This window comes from Zingiber officinale, chromosome 4A (genome assembly GCF_018446385.1).
Source record: "Zingiber officinale cultivar Zhangliang chromosome 4A, Zo_v1.1, whole genome shotgun sequence".
Taxonomy (NCBI): domain Eukaryota; kingdom Viridiplantae; phylum Streptophyta; class Magnoliopsida; order Zingiberales; family Zingiberaceae; genus Zingiber; species Zingiber officinale.
Genome location: NC_055992.1, coordinates 123,438,325 through 123,457,553, shown reverse-complemented (window position 1 = coordinate 123,457,553; position 19,229 = coordinate 123,438,325). Strand labels below are relative to the sequence as shown.

General features: G+C 43.4%; 3 protein-coding genes across 3 annotated transcripts; 2 read left to right on the top strand and 1 right to left on the bottom strand.

Annotated features, from left to right (window-relative positions):
• The first annotated feature begins 2,218 nt into the window (after positions 1–2,218).
• LOC121972737 (probable cinnamyl alcohol dehydrogenase 9) lies at positions 2,219–7,078 on the top strand. Its single transcript, XM_042524379.1, has 6 exons — positions 2,219–2,307; positions 4,325–4,355; positions 5,747–5,829; positions 5,938–6,451; positions 6,617–6,770; positions 6,871–7,078. The coding sequence occupies exons 1-6, from the start codon at positions 2,219–2,221 to the stop codon at positions 7,071–7,073; spliced, it is 1,074 nt and encodes a 357-aa protein (XP_042380313.1). The 3' UTR covers positions 7,074–7,078.
• Positions 4,355–5,530, top strand: LOC121970907 (protein kinase PINOID-like). Its single transcript, XM_042521906.1, has 3 exons — positions 4,355–4,681; positions 4,934–5,074; positions 5,228–5,530. The coding sequence occupies exons 1-3, from the start codon at positions 4,536–4,538 to the stop codon at positions 5,508–5,510; spliced, it is 570 nt and encodes a 189-aa protein (XP_042377840.1). The 5' UTR covers positions 4,355–4,535; the 3' UTR covers positions 5,511–5,530.
• A 150-nt stretch (positions 7,079–7,228) lies between the features above and the next one.
• Positions 7,229–10,866, bottom strand: LOC121972736 (mitogen-activated protein kinase kinase 7-like). The gene is made up of 2 exons (XM_042524378.1): positions 10,746–10,866; positions 7,229–8,380 (listed from the first exon to the last, which is right to left on the bottom strand). The coding sequence occupies exons 1-2, from the start codon at positions 10,864–10,866 to the stop codon at positions 7,257–7,259; spliced, it is 1,245 nt and encodes a 414-aa protein (XP_042380312.1). The 3' UTR covers positions 7,229–7,256.
• Positions 10,867–19,229: the final 8,363 nt, after the last annotated feature.

Sequence of the window (19,229 nt, the reverse complement as noted above, 5' to 3'; positions counted from 1 at the left end):
TAGAAAGTTAGGATTTCTACTTAGTTACAATCTATGTGATTATTAATTTAAAATAATTATAAAATTCCATTAAAAATATCTCTTTTATTGATCGTACTTGTATAAATTATTTACCTCTAATTGAATTTTGCATCCCGCGCTAGAGCATACCGTTGGGGGCAATAGTGTTTCAAAAAATATGTAACAATTAAATCATCAAACTCTACATAAAAGTAGCATTTTAAGAATCTAAGTCACTATAAATTTGATAAAAGAGGATTCAGCGTGCTAAGTTGGTAAAGGCTTTGCTTGTTAATGATCTCCAAAATGGGGGTTTGTTTGTATATACATTATAAATAAAAAAAATTTAAAAAAAAATTGATCAAAAATCTGAAAATTACATTCCAATTCCGGTCACAGATCCAATTGGAAGAAACTAGGATTGTTCATTGATGTGGTGATAAGAAAGGGTCTTATCTTGCGGAGAATAATTATCACAGTGGAGGTCAAAGTTAAGACAGTCAACGCTCAGATATCATCGACCGGCCCAACGACCATTTCTTGACCGGAAGGAGAAGGTTCCGGTCCGATTCCGCCTTTGATACAGAGATGTATCAAATGATCGACGCTCGATGGAATATTGGACGTTGGACGGAAGAGAAGACGATGTGCAGAAGCCGGGCCGAGCAACTACCCCGCTCGGCTAGGTAGAAGGACTCGACTGGCATAGTGGAGTTCCGGCCGAGCGAACGTGACACAAGCACAGTGGCATTCCGGTTGAGCGGACGTGACACAGGCACAATGGAGTTTCGGCCGAGTGGATACAACACATGCAACGAAATCCCGATCGAGCGGGCGGTACACAGGAACAGCGAAGTCCCGGCCGAGCGGCTATCCCGCTCGGCCTAGCAACTACCTCGCTGTGTTATTTTGGGAGTTAGTGTCGCCGACGTCGGGTATGACTAGCCAGAAGATCGTATGACGGAAGCTTTTGCTGTCACATCATAGATATGCTCGGTCTGTTAAGCTATTGTGTCAGGGACACTTTACTGACAAGTCTTTTCAGGGAAAACTTAGAGAAGCGTGTTTGCCTTGGGAGCGTGCGAGTACGCTATAGGAGCTCTATATAAAAGGGAGTTCAAGTATCGGCACAGGTATGCAATAGACACTATTCGTACTACATTGTTTATTCTTGTTGTTGTTCTACCTTCTACTTCATCACCGGTGACTGACTTGAGCGTCGGAGGATCAATGTCGAGGACCCCTTCCCTAGCTCGACACTGACAATATTTGTGTTATAGGACGAAACGGAGTCTACAGGCGGTCAATGAGAGTACCACATCTCCAATTTTCCATCTCATCGACTTTCGGACATTATCACCTATCAAATTTTTTTGTATATTTAATATTATTTATAAAAATCAAATAAGCTAAACCAAAGAACATTGGATTCTCCATTTTCAGTTTCTTAACAGATTAGAGTTTCAAGAAAATTAGATTAGGTTTACCTAATTATTATTTTATTTTTTGGTTTAAATTTGAAAATTTTATCCAGTCCGAACTCATTACTGATGAAGAATATATCTGATTATTAAAGATGATGGAGTTTGACATATGTTCTATGGTACCATAATCTCGGAGGCAACCAAAAGAAATAAATGTTAAGACAAAGAGAGGAAATGCATGTATGATTATTTCCAAAAGGAATGATTTATCGATTTCTTTTATCTTTTAGAAAATACGATTTATTTATGCTAATGAAGTATTTAAACTCCATTTCTCTTCATCTGACAGAATTAAAATAGAGTAACGTTCTTTCGTCGTCGCTTCATTTATTGTTTTCTTCTTTGTTAAAATAGAGTAACGTTCCTTCTCTTCATTATTTCAACTATGTTAGGAAGGTAATTATTCTTTTCCAATTTAAATGGTTAAGTATAATAAAATAAAACATTTTGGGGAATAAATATATTTTTTTCCACACTTTATTAAAAAAAATTGATAATGGAAGGGCGTAATGTGATACCCAAAAAACTTCTTCCACCTTAGAATGTGTTCGCTCTCTGTCACTCCGATCATTACATTTTGGGAAAGGCTGATAGGGCCCAACCCTCCATGATTGGCAGGGAACGGTGGGAGCCATTATTCTCAACCAATTACAGCTTGGCCTCGTCCCTTTATAAGGCCCTACTGCCCTCCTTCTCCATCGCACTGCCATCTTTGAGGAAGGAACAGAGGAGCCATGGAAGAACAGAAACAGGAGGAGGATGTTGTTGGCTGGGCAGCAAGGGACACCTCTGGAGTCCTCTTCCCCTTCACCTTCCCAAAAAGGTATCTCAATCCTCCTTAGCTATTTCTTGTATAGGCAAAAATGGATAGAAAAGATAAAGGGTAGAGTACTTATTAGGGTAAAAGTCAAAATCACTTTTTTTTTCTCGAATTAAGGGTGCCTATATATTTACCCTTTTACAATTTAGTACCGATCTCTTCATCATCTATCGTCTAAATTTGTCATCTAAATTATGAACCGATTAGACATGTTATAACAATTATAATTTTATAATTGTTACAATACATATTTAACATATTCAGAAATATTTATATCATAGTAACTACGATATTGTATCTCGTATAAGCTAGATTAATCATGTTCACCTAACATTTTGATGATTTAAAAAAAGATTTTTTTTTTATTTTTCCCTAGTTATTATAATATGTAAATTTTTTTTTTTATTTTAATTTATCAAAAATAATATATACATTTTTATACTTTTATTAACTTATTTAATATAATTATTTTTTAAAAATCAAATCAAATTTAATAGTTATTATAATAATTATTATAGCAATCGATTGCTAAAATATTATAGTGGTCATATGTTATAACAGTTAATTATTGACTGTTATAAGGTTATAGTAGTTAATTCTTAGTTGTTATAATATTGTAGTAGGTGACTATTATAATAATTTACGATGATTTCCATTATTTTAAAATAATTTTAATTATATTTATCAAAGTTTGTAATTAAAAGTGTTCTCTATATTAATTTTTAAATTAAGTTAAATCAATTTATTTTATTTATGGTAGTAACTACTGTTACAAGTATATTAAAATAAAAATATTTTCAAAATAAAAAACACAATTTTAGCGTCCTTTTAACTTTTGTTTTGTTTTGTTGTTGTTTTTTTTTCCAAAACTTATGAATTCTGAATATTACTAATGATGCATTAACATTGATACAACATGATAACTATTAGGAACTTTTATTATCCCGATATAAAGAATACTATCTCTTGAATTTCTTTACGTAGAATTATGATTTCTTATATAGAGAATCAGGGCATCTTCAATGCAAGATTTATGAAAGATTTATAAAATTTAAAAAATTAAATAAACATTTTTAAATCATTATAGAGGTGAGGTTTGAGATTTGTATTTTAAGAGTAATAGTAAAAATATAAATTTATTTTTTTTTTGTCTCGAATTTAATGCAATATGCATGAAGTCATATAACTATGAATGAGATCATCATCATACAAAATCTCATTTAAAGTTTTAATCATTAGAGATATTTTAATAAGTTTTAATGTGACATATTAAAATTATGAAAAAAAACATATTTAGAGATTTAACTATTAAAGATGTCCTCATAATCATCAAAGGATTTACCGAGAGAATAAAGATTTGATAGTAGTGGAAAGAAAAAGAAAATAATAGAATATCCGCATAGTTAAATAATCTCCTTTATGTAGAAGAAGACCTCATGAATATTCCTTTAATACCACATTAAAGGATGTTATTTGTAAGTATGGTATTCTTTAATATAGTAAATCTTGTTACAATAAATTTTATTGGTTAGTTAAAAATTTTTATCTCCCAATTATAATGCATGCATGTACATGCATATATTTAATATATACATATAATATTACTAATATGTCCATATATATATATATATATATATATATATATATATATATATATATATATATAATATATATATTTTGGATGATCAAATTCATTCTGAGCATTCAATGTTATCCTCTTTAATATTAGTAATTGCAGCGTATCGGGATCTCGGGAGACCGTAGGTTGGCAACTTGCCGAGTCGATAAGTCAGGAAGTCAAAGAGTCAGCAACTAGGAAGATTGGATTGGCTTAGAAGGTCGAATAGTGCCGTATAACCCCATGCTTAACTAAGTCCTAAATAATGACACCCTGACCCCATGCTTACCATCCGCAATTCCACATCAAACTCCGAACAAATAACAATTCAACTTCTCTGTGAACCACAACTAGTTTTAGACTCTCTAATACTGCTGCATCTGATTTCACATTACTTTTCAGGGCCATGAAGAGCGATGAGATAACCCTCAGGGTGCGTTTGGTTCAAGTCATCATCTATAACCTTGGTTATGTGATTACCAAGTAATCACATAACTAAGGTTATAGGGAATACAATATAACTTATTTGGTGTTTGGTTCAATTAAGATTATACAATTACTTAGTTTTACATTTACTAATTTATCCTTTAACTTTTTGAATTAATTTAATTGAATGAAAATCTTTTTCCCCACTCTCTATGCCGACTTCGATGCTTCGCCGCACTACTCCTGCGTCGTGATGGAATACTGCAGCGGCGGAGACCTTCACACGCTCCGCCACCGCCAGCCCCGCCAACGCTTCTCCATCGCCGCCACCAGGTGCTCCACTGAACCTCTTTTCTTCGACTAAAAATTTGAATCCTTTTCCCATCTTCCACCAACTTTTTCATATTACCTTCACGGAATTCACACAATTTTGTACTTTCTCTTCAATCGGAGACTACTTGGCGATCTCAATCATAACTGAAAGATTCCTTCTTTCCAACTATTTGACTTTGTTGTAGCTGTAACTGAAAGATGCTTCCCTTTGGCTCTGTTCTGGCTTTGACGTTGTTGATTGAAATGTCGTAGGTTCTACGCGGCGGAGGTGCTGCTCGCCCTAGAGTATCTTTACATGCTCGGTATCGTCTACCGCGATCTGAAGCCGAAGAACATCCTCATCCGCTCCGACGCCCACATCATGCTCTCTGACTTCGACCTCTCCCTGGAGTCCACCTCCTCGCCCACCCTCGAGCCCATCGCCACCTCCACCGCCGCGGACAAGGGCCACTCTGCCGCTGAAAACGGTGAGTGCTTCCTTGCCGATCCCTCCTGCCTCCCCTTCCTCACTCGCCGGTCGCCGCCCCACATGGCCACGAAGGCCGACCCTTGGCGCTTCGTCGCGGAGCCTGTCGATGCTCGGTCGTGCTCCTTTGTGGGTACCCACGAGTACGTCGCGCCAGAGGTCGCCGCAGGCCAACCCCACGGCAGCGCCGTCGACTGGTGGGCCTACGGCATCCTCCTCTACGGGCGCACTCCCTTCGCCGGGCCCACCAACCTGCAGACCCTCCACAACATCGTCAAGCAGCCGCTATCCTTCCCTACGGCCGACCCTTCCCCGCTGGTGCGCCATCTCCACAAAGAACGAACGGGTACAGAGCTCGGATGACATCCCTTCTCATCTCCTCTTCGAAGGGTAGTTTTGGAAAAAAATATTGATAACCCAGGAATCGTAGAAAACCTAAGATTTTCAAGGTTTTCTGATTCCTGGTTCTATTCCCTAATTGCTGATGTGGCGGGAATGTTGCATTACCAGGAATCGCCAATTACTTAAACCAAACAAGGTTATCGTTGATAACCAACTAAGGTTATCAATGATAACCCCGAACCAAACACGCCCTCAAGGTTCTCTATTGTGGAATTTGCCACACCGATCTTTCGATAATCAAGAACGAGTGGGGAAATGCAATATACCCAGTCGTCCCAGGGTCAGAATTTCCTATCTATCTGCTCCAATGATTTAATTAATACACAGCAACAATAATAACTATCAAAGCTTTATCTCAGTACTAATCTATTAATTAGTGGTCGACCAGGCATGAGATAGTCGGAGTCGTAATTGAAGTAGGCCGCGCCGCTCAGAGGTTCAAGTCCGGCGACAAGGTCGGCGTCGGGTACTTAGCCGGCGCCTGCTTCTCCTGCGACAGCTGCGGGGTCGGCGACGAGAACTACTGCGCGGAGTTCGTCTGCAGCTTCAACAGCTCCCACCCCGACGGCACCAAGACCTTTGGAGGATTCGCCGGCAGCATGGTGATCAGCGAGCGCTTCGCTGTCAAGATCCCTGAGATGATGCCCCTGGACAAGGCTGCGCCATTGATGTGCGCAGGCATCACGGTGTATGCGCCGATGAAGCGCCATGGCCTGGACCAGCCGGGGCTGCACCTGGGGGTCTTTGGGCTCGGAGGACTCGGCCACCTCGCCGTCAAGTTCGCCAAGTCCTTCGGAATGAGAGTCACCGTCATCAACTCGACGCCTGACAAGGAAAAGGACGCTATTGAAGCCCTCGGGGCTGACTCGTTTATAGTCAGCAGCAACGAAGAGCAAATGAAGGTGCCACTTTTGTTGTTTTTTTTTGTTAATCCAATATTTCTTAAAACCGACTAATCCTGGACCGGCTTGGCTCCACTCCCCACGGGCGTTTGATATGCTCAGCGTCGTTGTATAAGAGAATGTCCTACCTCCTACCATGTTTAAGGCATTTGTTCTTTTTGTCAGGCTGCTCGTGGCACTATGGATGGCATCATCAGCACAAGTTGTGGTGCTCTCTCTTTGGGAACTTTGATGACCTTGCTTAGAGTGTATGGCAAGCTGATTTTGGTCGGCTCGCCAAACAAGCCGCCAGAGCTGCCGACGTACGGCTTGATTTCAGGTTAGCTAAGTCACTTCCACTGTTTGCTCTTGTGTGTTCTGTTCATCAGGTGAAGTGTTTGTTAAGTAGCTCAGAAGAATTGGGGGTGTATCCCTTGCAGGAGGCAAGAGTGTAGCTGGGAGCATGATTGGGGGGTTGAAAGAAACACAAGAGATGCTAGATTTCGCGGCCGAACACCACATATTGCCGATGGTTGAGGTCGTCGGAATGAACGATGTGAACGATGCGATGCAAAGGCTCGCAAGAGGGGATGTGAGATACAGGTTCGTCATCGATGTGGGCAACACCATTTGTGCAACTTAAGCATCGCAACAGAGCAATTCGGAATCATGTTGAATTCTGAGATTGGAGCGAAACAAACAAACGACATGTTCCATGTCTGGACAAGTTCAAATAAAGGAGCATTGTGCGGAAGAAATTACGCAAATTCTAACAAATTGCAAGATTTATCTGCATAATTACAAAAAATAATTTTGTTAAATTGAATTAGAAGATCGAAATTGGGGGAATTTGCCCTAATTTCCTCGGTTCTTTTAACACGGGCGACTCGTCCGAGTTCTCCTGCAGAAAGTCCCGGAGCGCCTGCTTCGACTCGTCGCGGTCCGCGCCGGACACGAACGGGTGACCCAGCAGCTCCGCCACCGACCACCGCTTCCCGCTCTCCTTGCGCAGGCAGCAGTCGATGAAGGCCCTGAATTCGTCCGACGCCGCCCCTTCCGGTAAAACCCCCTTCGCCTCCCCCAAGCAGATTGCCACCATCAGCGCCGCCCAATCTGGCGGCACCCCCTCCGGAAGCAGCGGGAAGTGTCCCTGGTGCAGCTCCAGGACTGCCAGCCCCAGACTCCACACGCCCGCCGCGTACGGATGGTAGTCCGCCCCGTAGGTAACCGAGTCTAACCGCTCCGGGCTCATGTACGCGCACGTGCCGACGTACGAGTCGCACGGGTCGAGGGATCGCAGCAGCACCTTGCCCACCCCGAAGTCGGCGATCTTGACCTCGCTGGCGGAGTTGACGAGGAGGTTCGCAGGCTTGATGTCGCGGTGCACGATCTGGCGGGAGTGCAGCTCCGCGAGGCCGAGGAGAGCCTGGCGAGCGACGGCCGCCAGAGCGAGCTCCGGAAAGGGGCGGCGACCGCGGCGGCGGAGAAGTGCGTCGGTGGATCCCCGGTCCATGTTCTCGAGGAGCGCGACGTCGGCGGAGGGAGTTCGGACGAGGGAGTGGAATCGGACGACGTGGCGGCATCCAACCGTGCGGCGGAGGATGTCGACCTCGCGCTGCACCTGGTGGCGTAGCGAGACGTCGGCGCGGACCATCTTGAGCGCGAACACGGCTGCGCTCCGGCGGTGGAGAACCTCGTAGACGGTACCTCCGTTGCCGTGGCCGAGGACCCGAAGCGTGTTGAAGTCCGAGAGCAGGAAATCGGGATCATCGTTGGAGAAACCAACGGAGAGAGAGCGAGCCGGCGGCGACGGCAGCGGCAGGGGAGGGAGAATGAAGCGGCGGCCGTGGAAGTCGCGGGAGGGAAGCTCGAGCGCGAGATCCGCATTCGGGAGACTCCAATGGCGGACGATGGACGTGGCCAAGGGCGGAGAGGGAAAAAAAACTTTCCCTATTAAATAGGATTAGAGGAGTAAATAAAAAAATAGAGTTTGAATTTTAATTGAGAAAGTGTATATAAATTGTGTTTTGAATTTATTTGATAAATAAATTAGGTTTATCTTTAAAATTGATCGGATAAAATCTGAACACTAAAAAAAATGAATTAATTACCCTATTAAAATAAACAAATTGTAAAGTATATAAACGGAGTTCGGTGAGAAATAACATGGAACGCGTGTGATTTCTTTAGATTTATCCATGGAATTCTTCCATAAAATATTCAGCGGTAGTTGACTTTCATCGTCTATTTAAACGTATTAATCGGCTCAAGTTTCGTCGCATAGAAAATTCTGCGTACCTGACACGTCCGTTATCAATTCAAATATTAAAATGCATTTTCCAGGTTTTTTTTGGATTCGCTAAATTTTAATAATAAGTTGGAAGGAAACAAATAGACGAAATCTAAAGAATAAAAATGAGGAGAAAAGGATTATTAATTAAAAATTATGCGTAGAAAATGTGGTTGTCTGAAGTGCAAGCATCTTTCGTCTAGAGAGCTAATCTAAAATTCCAAGTGGCAGCGTGACGTGTATTTTTAATCAAATTAATAGTTTTATTTTAATTACGTTAGGTAGAAATAAATAAATAAATAGAAGGACACCCTTAGTTTTTTGGGGAGAAATTTTAGCATGCATATCCAATGGTATACAAGAAATTTTGTGAGCATAAAGAGTATTTTAGGTTATAGTATTAAAGATTTTTTCAAAAAAAAATACACATGCTGCCATAAGATATGTATCATTGGATGTGTAGGTAATATTTCTCTATTTTAAGAATCATAAAATAAGGTCATATTTTGATTTTTTTTTTAATCAAATACGGCGGTCCTTCTCTAGATATACTATTCTTATGTCCCGGGATATGATCTCGCGGTAAGACATTCAGGTTATCATCCAAATATTCACGGTTCAATCCCCAGCTACGGCGTATTTATATAAATTTTCCTCCAAATGGGGAGCGCAATCAAAAGATGCTGGATGTCTGGGTTAGCTGTCGCGTGCGCTTCCCGATTTACCCTGGTGGCCGGTGGTAAATTTCCGTGGGACCGGGCCGGTCACCCCCAGAGATAATCCATGAGGCTCACTGGAATTATCATTTTTTTTTTTATGTCTCGGGATCATGATGTCGTGGTATAATGTGAATGTTATGTAATTTTTAAGAGATAATAACTTTTAACTCGGATTGAAACACGAGACATGTAATATATCAAATTAAAGTTGGCACAGACATCTAGATCTACATTTATTATTCGATGTAACTCGTAATGGTCAAATATTAGACCCCAAAAAATATTGTTTAAAGATTATTTTGAGGTAAGGGTATCAATTCAGGTGGGTTGAGTCCGGTTAAATTTTTTTTAACCCAACCCAAACTGAACCTGAATTCAATCCGAAAGCCCTAAACCCAAACTTGAATCTGACCAACCTGAATCCGACCCGGATAGCCCCAAAACTCAATTCAAAATGATTTTTTTTACTATTTTTCTTATAATTCTTCACTTTTATCATAATATTTCATCATTATTATACTAAGATTGATATTAGTATACATAAAAATATCTTAATTTTTAAAATAATATTTGATTTAACGATAAAAAAATCAAATAAACCCTATATTTGGGTCAGCCTGAGTCAACCCGAACCTGACCCAACCCAACCTAAAAAATTTCAACCTGAAAACCCTCCAACTCACTACCGACTTGAATCCGAAAATGTCCAACCCGAACCTGATTTTTTTCGCATCAACTCGGATTGAGTTGTTAGATCGGGTTCATTTTTGACACCCCTATTTGGAGGTTTTTGAAAAATTTTAGTCCTCTTTATTAGAATTATTTTTATATTATAGCAATTACGAAGTCGTAGCTATTACTACCATTATAATTATAATATCTATGAAATTATAATTACTATAATTAATAATTATAAAATTATAATGGTTATAACTACAGTTATAAAAAATTATAGTTGTTATAACTACAGTTAACTGTATTATAGCTGTTGATCCTGTCCGAATGCTGAGTCGACAGACGTTGGGGATGTGGTGCTCTCGTTGACGGCGTACGATCCTCCGACTAGTGTGAGCCTCCGGTCGAAACCTGCAAGCACAAAACCGGGCCGGGAAGGGATTCCCGACGACGGCCCTCCGACGTTCAAGTCAACTCCGGCGAGAAGAGATTGAAGCAGAATGACAGGAATGCAGACAGTAGCTATAGTGATGTAGAATGCATACCTCCGTCGAAGTCTGGAGGTCCTTATATAGGACTCCCGGGGGGTTCGTGCACGCATCCCAAAGCGTGCACGCTCCTCAAAGCATACCTGGAATGACCTTGTCAGAAAAGCGTGCCTGACGCCATGCCGCAATCGTCGGGGCATATCTCTGACGTGACAGTGGAAACTTCCACCGTACAATTCTCTGTTCGGTCCAGCCGCCAGACATGCTGCCTGTCAGCGATGTACGCCTTGAGAAGGATGCCCTCAGCTGCTCCCTTTGTCCCCTTCTGCGCCTAGTCCGTTTTGGGCCGAGCAAAACAGCGGCTCGGCATCGTAAGGCTCGGGCTTGAAGGCATGCCGGACCGAGTGAGAATGCTTCTTTGGTTGAGCTGTAGTTTAGCCGAGCGGTCATGCCGTTCGGTTCGGTAATTTCTCTGCACTTGGCAACTTATGAGTGTTGAAAGCCTGACCCCGCGGTCGAGCTGTCTTCGCACCAGCCCTGGCGTGATCTTGGCCGAACGACCATGAGACTTCTCCTGGCCGGGCGATCATGAGACCTCTCCGATCGGCCCATCTCGTAGGTTGACCTCTGACCTTAACCTGCACGTGTCGTTGACCTCTACCAATGTAGGCCCCCCTATCCTTATCACCAGATCACTTGTCTTTCCCTCAAGTCTAGTCGAAGGAGGTTGAAAGTCCGACTGACTGGACTATTAGCTCCGTGGTGTGATGGTCGCTCGGCCACTGATGTAATTGTTTTTCTCCGCGGGCCTAATGAAAGTACCCTACGGCCGTTCGGCAGATTACCTAGTGGAACTTGCTTTATTTCTTTCCGCTAGCTGCCCGGACGGTTGTAAGTCGGTCAATGTTGACGTTTTCAGGATCTCCTCAGAATTCGTGCAAATTCTCGCCATTAAGGCTGAGCATGTGGCCTTGAACGCGTAATGACGCTCATTAAATGTGATCCTATGACTGGGTGCCACATGGCGCCGCCGCCATCATCGTGCAGCGACGGCATCACTTCCGATGGGACCCTCGGGCTGTTTGAAATGAACGGTCAGATGCAGGCCTTGGGTCCCGTGACCTGAATCCAACGGTTCGGAGTAATTGAGCCCAACCTTTATAATGTTCTTATCACCTTCCTTCGCCGCTACTTGCTTTCGTGTTTTCAGGCTCCTGCTCACGCTTGGTGCTCCGGCGGCTTCGTTCTTCAACCTTCCGACGACCCCTCGTCTCCTCCTTCGGTCACCTTCTCTGTAAGGCTTCTTTGCCCTTCTCCTTTCCATTCTTTTGGGTTTTTCTTCGTACTCTCGCCGTGTTTGTGCTCCTTTGGGCACTGTTCCAGTCATCTTTCCCGTCAACCCTTGTTGTCTCTCTTGCTTCGCCCCTTGTCCCGGTAATGGCCAGTTCCTCTCGCTAGTCTAACCCCACTCCCGGCCTCTGGTATACTACCACGGAGAGCCGGTTCGACGAGAGGGACGCGCTGAGCCTCGTCCGAACCTTCGAACTTCCCTCTGACCATGAACTAATACTAGCTACCCCATCCGATCGGCCACATGACCTGCCGATCGACACCATTTGCTTTTTCCGGGACCAGTTTGTAGCCGGTCTACACTTTCCTGTACATCCGTTTATCCTTGAAGTGTGCAACTACTTCTGCCTCCCGCTCGGCCAACTTGTCCCAAACTCCTTCAGGTTGTCGTGTGGAGTAGTTGTCCTCTTTAGGCTACACGGCATCCCCTTAGTCCCCAAGACTTTCCACTATTTCTACTATCCCAAACAGTCCGAGTGGGGCACCTTCCTCTTCCAGTCGCGGATCGGCCTTGTTTTCTTCGACAAAATGCCGACCTCGAATAAACATTGGAAGGAGTACTACTTTTACCTTCGTCTTCCCGAGCGGCCACCTTTCCGAACTAAATGGCAGACCGCCGTACCGAACCCGCCGGATCTTGGTAAATACAAGAGCTAGCTAGACTACCTCCACGCAGCCAATCTACTGGCCGAGCAGAGATTCAACATCCACAAGCTGCTTTGTGAGGGTGCGCTGTACATATTCAGATTGAGTCCGATCCGAATGAAGCTTCCGAGCAGCATGGGTAAGCGTTTTCCTCGCCCCCTTTCCTTTTGGTCTAACTGATTTATTCTTCTTTTATGCAGCCGATATCATGTGGCGCGCCAAGGCCACAGATCGGATGAGGTTGAGAGTCGCCGTGATAGAGGTAGCGACCGCTCAGGAGATGGCCGATCGGGGCATTGAGCCGGTTGGCTCACACGAGGGTGAGAGCGAAGAAGCTACGCCCGTCGTCGAAGAGTCTGCCGTTCAGGTCCCTGCAACCGAAGCGGTCGGCGATGCTACCTCGTCCACTGGACATCCTACGCTGGAGGACGTGGGGCACTCGGCCGATGACGCCCCGCTGGTGACACGCAAGCAGCGTCGAGCGGACCCTCCTGCCCATTCGGCTACATCTGTGGAACCAGTGTCAGAGCGGGTCAACGCTCCTTCTGCAGTAGTCGACCCAGCCCCCGCGTTGGTCGAGGCAATTTCCTCGGATCGAACTCCCTCCCAGCTCGATCTGCCAGTGGCTTCCCTTGAAGTGCAGCTCGTCAGTTCTCCTCCACTGGCCCGTCGTCGACTTAGGCGCTCGGGCATAATCTCCACTCCGCTCGGCGAGTCATCCAGTCACTCAGCTTCTGCCCAGTCTGATCCGAACGACCGTCGAGTGATTAAGGTCATCCTACATCTCCCCACAAAATAATTACTTCTGGCGGCTGATCGGCCAGCTGCCTCGGAACATCAGATCACCATCCGCGGACCGCTTGCCAAAATATGGGAGGATGCGAGGGCTCATGTCGCCCTAATGACTCCCGGTCAACTCGGTGACAACCACTTGCAGCAGGCTACCGAGGTATGCCCCTTAAACTCATATATGATTATTTTGCTTGGTTCTTGATGTTATTTCATCTGCGCGCAGAGCTGGGTGGAGAACATCGCGGTCAGCAACCGCCTGACAGCGCTGGAGGAAGAGTTGAAGAAACTTTAAATTTGGGGGGGGGGGGGGGGGGGCCCCAGCCCAGGGGCCCTCGTACGCAGTGCTTCGGACCGAGTTGAACAAAACAGAAAAGCTGCTGGAGCCCGAGTGGCACAAATCTTCTGGCTTTGAAACCAGGGTGATTGGGCTTGAAGCCCAGGTTAAGTCTCACAGCCAGGAGATCAAGCTGGCGACGAACAGGAAGAATAGGGTCATTTCTGATCTAGAGGAAAAGAATGTGCAAGCTCGGGCGCTGGAGCAACGTGTCCAAGAATTGACAGGCTTACTGTCCATCGAGCGGGAAAGGTGATCGACGGATTGAGCTAAATTTCAAGGAGATAAGAAGGATCTCCAGGACGCCCTCGAAGGCTCCCGAGCTGCCCTTAAAGAATATCAAGACGGCGAATCAGGTCGCTTTGATGTGATGCGTCAAAACTATCTCCGCTCGGAAGAATTTGGCAATAAGCTCAGCGATCGGCTTGTCTTGGCCTTTGAGCAAGCCATCCATGCAACGACTGCCTATCTGAAGGCCAAGGGCCATCTTCCGAAGATGGCATCCATCCCCCCCCCAGAGACCTGGTCGGACTGCTGGAAACCATCTCCGAGCCAATCTTCGATGTTTTGGAGTGAGGAGTGCCTTCAAATTTTGAAGTTTCATCTGTATACTCGTCGTTCGGCGAGTTAATATTATCAGAATTTATCCGACTTTTGTCTATGTACCGGCCATGCGACGAGTCAATATAACCTTTCTAATTTGTTCTCGTTTACTTCTCAAAACACATTCTGTCCGAGCGACACTCGACGGTCTTCGGGCGGGGGGGGGGGGGGGTTTATAGTCGCCGGTCCGACTCTGGGATTTAACGTCGTCGCTCGACGGTCTTCGGACCGGGGGGTTTATTGTAACGCCCGCCCTTCTCATATGACGGGGTTACGGGAACATACATGCATATTAGTCTATTTCTAAAGCAGTGGAAGTATTTTTTTATATATTTTTCTTTTCTTTTAAACACAAATAAATAATTATCTAAACATCTATAATCATGTGAGCATGTTTAGCATAATTTTAAATTTAAGAAGTCATGATATCAATTTCTAACATAAGCATGAATAAGTGTTAAGTAATCATGCAAAACATTAACATAGGGTAGACATAGTTCATATTAATCATAAATTAACATAAGCAGGTCATATCATAAAAGAGCATCATGTCATATCATATCATAACATATCATATCATAAAAGAGCATCATGTCATATCATATCATAACATGTCATATCATAAAAGAGCATCATGTCATATCATATCATAAAAGAGCAACATGTCATATCATATCATAACATATCATATCATAGAAGCAACATTTCATATCATATCATAACATATCATATCATAAAAGTGCATCATGTCATATCATATCATATCATAAAAGAGCATCATGTCATATCATATCATAACATATCATATCATAAAAGTATATGCAAGATGTCTTTCAAAAACATGTGTAATGTCATGTGCAAGATGTCTTTTAAAAAAAAATATCATATAATACTTAAATATAATTTCAACATGAGGGCCCGGCTATGTACCACATAACATAAATGCGCGCAATCCCTAGGACGGGGTAGTTAGTCCAGAACCTACTAGGGAACTAGGTCCGTACTACGACCGTCGACCTAGGGGCGAACTAAGGAGCTCATCTCTTGGACACTAAGGTCTGGTACAAGCCATATAAAAAGTAAAGTAGCATGTCATATTTACTTATTATATCATGAAGAGTGCTCTTAGTCCCAACTAATAGGGAAGCAACTCTTAGGCCTTTACTTGTCATATCATAAAGAGTGCTCTTAATTCCAACTAATAGGGAAGCATCTCTTATGCCTTTTCTTGTCATATCATAAAGCATGCATACTTGAGCATATAGCCCATCATAAGAGTCATTATCATGCATGATTTATAAGCATACATAAATGAGCATATAACATATCATAGGGAAACATAATCATGCATGGAAAACATTAACCATATCATAGCATGTGAGACACATAGTAAATCATAATTGGGTCTCCAACCCTAATTCCATGGAGTGGCCGAAACATGCAAGGTATTGTCCTAGGCTACAAGCAACATAAAAGCATATGAACCCTAAACCAACTTCATAGCACTTATCATAAAGAACATCATGAACATATTTAGTTTAGGTTCTAATCTTCCTAGGTCTTTTAATCTTGTTATGGCCGAAACTTGCCAAGCATAAATCTAGGTTACAAGTAACATAAAAGCATGTGAACTCTAAACCAACTTCATATCATATACCATAAGGAACATCATGAGCATGTTTAGTTTAGGTTCTAAGCTTCCTAGGTATTTTAATTTTGTTATGGCTGAATGTTTAAGGAGCATGAAACTAAGTCTAAGCAACATACAAGCATAAGAATATCAAGCTAACTTCATATTATATCATAAGGAAAACCATGAGAATGTTAGATTTGATTTTAAGCTTTCTTAGACCCTTAATCTCATCATGGCCGAAACCCTAAAGTGGGATGCATCTAGGTTCCAAGCAACATGCGAGCATGAAAACACTAAGTAATCTTCATACCATATCATAAGAAAAGTCATGAGCATGATAGATTAAATTTTAAACTCTCCTAGACCTTCATTTCTATCATGGTCAAAACCCTAAAACCCTAAAGTGGCATGCATTTAGGTTCCAAGCAACATACAAGTATGAAAACACTAAGAAATCTTCATACCATATCATAAAGAAAGTCATGAGCATGATAGATTAAATTTTAAACTCTCCTAGGCCTTCATTTCTATCATGGCCGAAACCTACTAGGCATAGATCTAGATTTCAAGCAACATAAAAAAAATATTAGAATTCTAAACAGAACTCATATCCTAAGTTACATATCATAAGGGACATCGTGAGCATGTTTAGTTAGGTCTTAAGCTTTCCTAGGTCTTTTATTCATGCCTTGGCCGAAAGTTTAAAGAATATGAATCTAAGTTCTAAGCAACGTACAAGCATAAGAACACTAAACTACTCTCCTATCATAGGGTACATATCATAAGAAACGTAGTGAGCATGTTTAGTTTAGGTCTTAAGCTTTCTTAAGTTTTTATACTTTGGTGGTCGAAAGTTTCAAGAAGCAACCCTAGATTTTTCAGCAATCTAAACTCATGGAAAAACACATGAACTACTTGTACCTCAGGTGAGGGGATACTTACTTCCTCTTGCTTGTTTTTTTTTCTTAAAAGAAGGTACCCTTGTGAAGAGGAAGAAAAAAGCTTCTCCTTCTAGTTCTCCCTTTTTGCTTCTCTTGCTTATAAGGAGTAGATCTTGAGGACTCCTTCTTGTGAATTAGTTTTCTTAGGGAGAAAACCTTAGCTTGGGATTCGGAAATGGGAGAGGGGAGAGTTTTAGGTATCGGTGGAGGAGGAAGAAGAAGAAAGAAGAAGTAGTCAACCTTTCTTTCCCTTCTCTTCTCTCATTCCTATTTATCCTCAATGAGGAAAAAGGAAAAAAATGTCCCAATTCATCCCCTTGATTCCTCTATTCCCTCACCCTCATTCATTCTCACGAAAATAGAAGGAAGAAAGAAGAAAAAGGCAACTTGTCTTTTGTCTTTTGCTTGCTTCTTCTCTTAACCAAGAGAAAGAGGAGGAAAGCTACTTGACATTTTCTTGCTTCCTTACTTAATCATACTCTTGCTTTTAACTACAAATTTCCATTCTCTGCTAATTATATATCATTCATGACTCTATTGGTTATCATACACCAATTTAGCTTTATCTATTGTGAGTGGTTCAAGGTTCAAGCCTTAACTTCTCTCTCTTTTTATTTATTTTTGGTTCTATTTCCCTTTTCCTTTTATTCTAAAAGAGAATACCCATATGTATAGCTAAAAAATTTCGCGGATGTTACATTTATAGTCGCCGGTCTGACTCTGAGATTTAACATCGCCGCTCGACGATCTTCGGGCCGGGGGGTTTATAGTCGCCGATCCGACTCTGGGATTTAACGTCGCCGCTCGACTTACTTCGGGCCGAGGCGTTTATAGTCGTCGGTCCGACTCTGAGATTTAACGTCGCTTCTCGATGGTCTTCGTGGAGCTTGATTGTTCGGCATAAATTGCTCGTATCCTTGGTTTTCTTTAATTTCACTCCTGCGGTCAAAAGATACAGAAGAATAGAACGTAATGAATTACACTGGCACACCTTTCACCCAGCTCGATACAGCTGGAGATGATTTGTGCTCCACGGTCGTTCTAGCTTCCGTCCGTCTTCGTCTTCGAGGTAATAGGCGCCCGAACGGAGTTTCTCTACAATCTTGAACTGTCCGGCCCAAGGAGCTCCCAGCTTGGTCACATCGTCGACCGGCTTGACTTTCTTCCAGACGAGGCCACCGACCTGAAAAGATCTCGGAATTACCCGCCTGTTGTAACTTTGCTTCATCCTTTGCCGATACACCATCAATCGGACGGCGGCCTTGGCTCACGTCTCGTCCATCAGGTCCAGCTCTAAATGCCTTCGCTCAGCATTGTTCTCGTTGTAGCTTTGGATCCGATCGGATTCTACCCCGACTTCTACCGAGACGATGACCTCTCCCCTATACACCAGGTGGAAGGGGGTCGCTCTTGTTCCTTCCTTGGGCATCATTCGGAGTGCCCATAATACCCCGGGCAGCTCGTCTACCCAACTCCCACCTTCATGGTCGAGTTGTGCCCGAAGAATTCGTAGGATCTCCCGATTGGTGACTTCAGCTTGCCCGTTACTCTGGGGATACGCGACGGAGGTGAAGGCTTGCTGGATGTCGTACCCTTCGCACCATTCCCTGAGTTGTTGACCCAAGAACTGCCTCCCATTATCGGAGATGAGCCGTCGCGGAATGCCGAACCGACAGATGATATGCTGCCATATAAATTTTTTAACCATCTCCTTGGTTATTTTAGCTAGCGGCTCGTCTTCAATGCACTTGGAAAAATAGTCCACTGCTATTAACAAGAACTTTCGTTGTCCGGTCGCCATTGGAAATGGTCCCACAATGTTCAGGCCCCATTGGTCGAATGGGCAGGATACTGTGGACGTATTTAACTCCTTCGCAGGATGATGTGAGAAGTTATGGTATTTTTGGCAAGATAGGCACGTAGCGACAATCCGAGCGGCGTCTTTTTGTAGGGTTGGCCAGAAATAATTGGCCAAAAGAATCTTCCTTGCTAACGAGCGGTCGCCCGGATGCCCACCACATGAGCCTTGGTGCACCTCTTGTAGGATATAGTCCACGTCATCCGGACCGACGCACTTGAGCAGAGGTCTGGAAAATGCTTTTTTGTAGAGCTGGTCGCCAATGAGGACGAACCGACCAGCTCTCCTCCTGAGCAGATGCGCTTCCTCCCGACCGGACGGTGCTGCTCCTGACTTTAGGAACTCCGTTATGGCTGTCCGCCAGTCGTTTGGGAATGTGAGCCCCTCCATTCGGTCAATGTGGGCGACCAGAGACACCTACTCGACTGGCCGCTCGATGACGATCGGTGATATCGAGCTGGCTTGCTTAGC